The sequence below is a fragment of the Nanorana parkeri genome, unplaced genomic scaffold, assembly GCF_000935625.1.
Source record: "Nanorana parkeri isolate BGI_ZX_2015 unplaced genomic scaffold, ASM93562v1 scaffold284, whole genome shotgun sequence".
NCBI classification, from domain to species: domain Eukaryota; kingdom Metazoa; phylum Chordata; class Amphibia; order Anura; family Dicroglossidae; genus Nanorana; species Nanorana parkeri.
Window position 1 is genome coordinate 882,793 of NW_017306552.1, and position 921 is coordinate 883,713.

Consider the following 921-nt stretch of genomic DNA (forward strand, 5'->3'; position numbering starts at 1 on the left):
GGGGGGGGGCGGGTAGGGAAAAGATACATTTACTGAGCTCTGTAAACCACGATATAGTCAACAGAGCAGCTAGGAACAGACTGGCAAACATATGAAAATGGCCCTAGATTCATGAGCACCATTTCTTTTTTTACCTGAATTAAAATGTAAAAACATATTGATATTTATATTTTTCAGCCTTAAACAAAAAGTTATATATTCTTCACTATACAGTTCTTTTAAGAAATGTGTGTCGCCCTCCTTTCCCTTTCATGCACCAGAAGAAAGACGTAATGGTGGTTAGCAGAATATGGCAGTTGTTGCACGGACTTTAAAATCTCCTATTTTGGATATGTAAATGAGATACATGAGCTTGTACACCAAATTCCATTTTAATTGGTATTTTAGGTATAATGGTCACAACAATAGGACATGGTCTGTTATAAACGGTGTAGTTTATACTATCCAGCTCACCTCTGTGACCAGCTGGAGGTCATTCACATAATTCTCCTCAGTCACAATCAGCTCGTGAATATAACCCTGACGTTTTCTCTCTGCAGGACTCAACATGTCCAGGAGATGGAGGTCTGCACACCCTGAAATATAAAAAGGACACCATCAATTTTTGTACTAGCATCTCTCCTTAACAGCAGGGATCAGGACTGTCTGTAAAATAAGTCAGATGAGCAGAAAGTTTAGAGCTTTACTACTACGGTCAATTCATGGAGTGTGCTACTGTATCGAGGGTTGCCTGTTTGCTTCTGTGAAATGTTAATAAGATGCTACACTGGTTATAGAAAACAACAGCAGACACAATCGCAAAAATTTTAATTTATTCATTTATGTATTTATTTATTTTTGACTTTGAGCCTCTATAACAGGGGTAGGCAAACACCCCCCCCCCCCCCCCCCCCCTGTGGTGAGACACAAAACCCTTTTTCC

At 39.5% G+C, this 921-nt stretch overlaps 1 protein-coding gene across 1 annotated transcript in view; it reads right to left on the reverse strand.

Moving 5' to 3' along the window:
* The window catches only part of ITSN1 (intersectin 1), a 140,547-nt gene that overhangs the window by 21,316 nt on the left and 118,310 nt on the right, over positions 1–921 (reverse strand). The window contains exon 29 of the mRNA XM_018557456.1: positions 454–575. Within this exon, the coding sequence (XP_018412958.1) occupies positions 454–575 (122 nt within the window). The remainder of the gene's footprint in view (positions 1–453; positions 576–921) is intronic.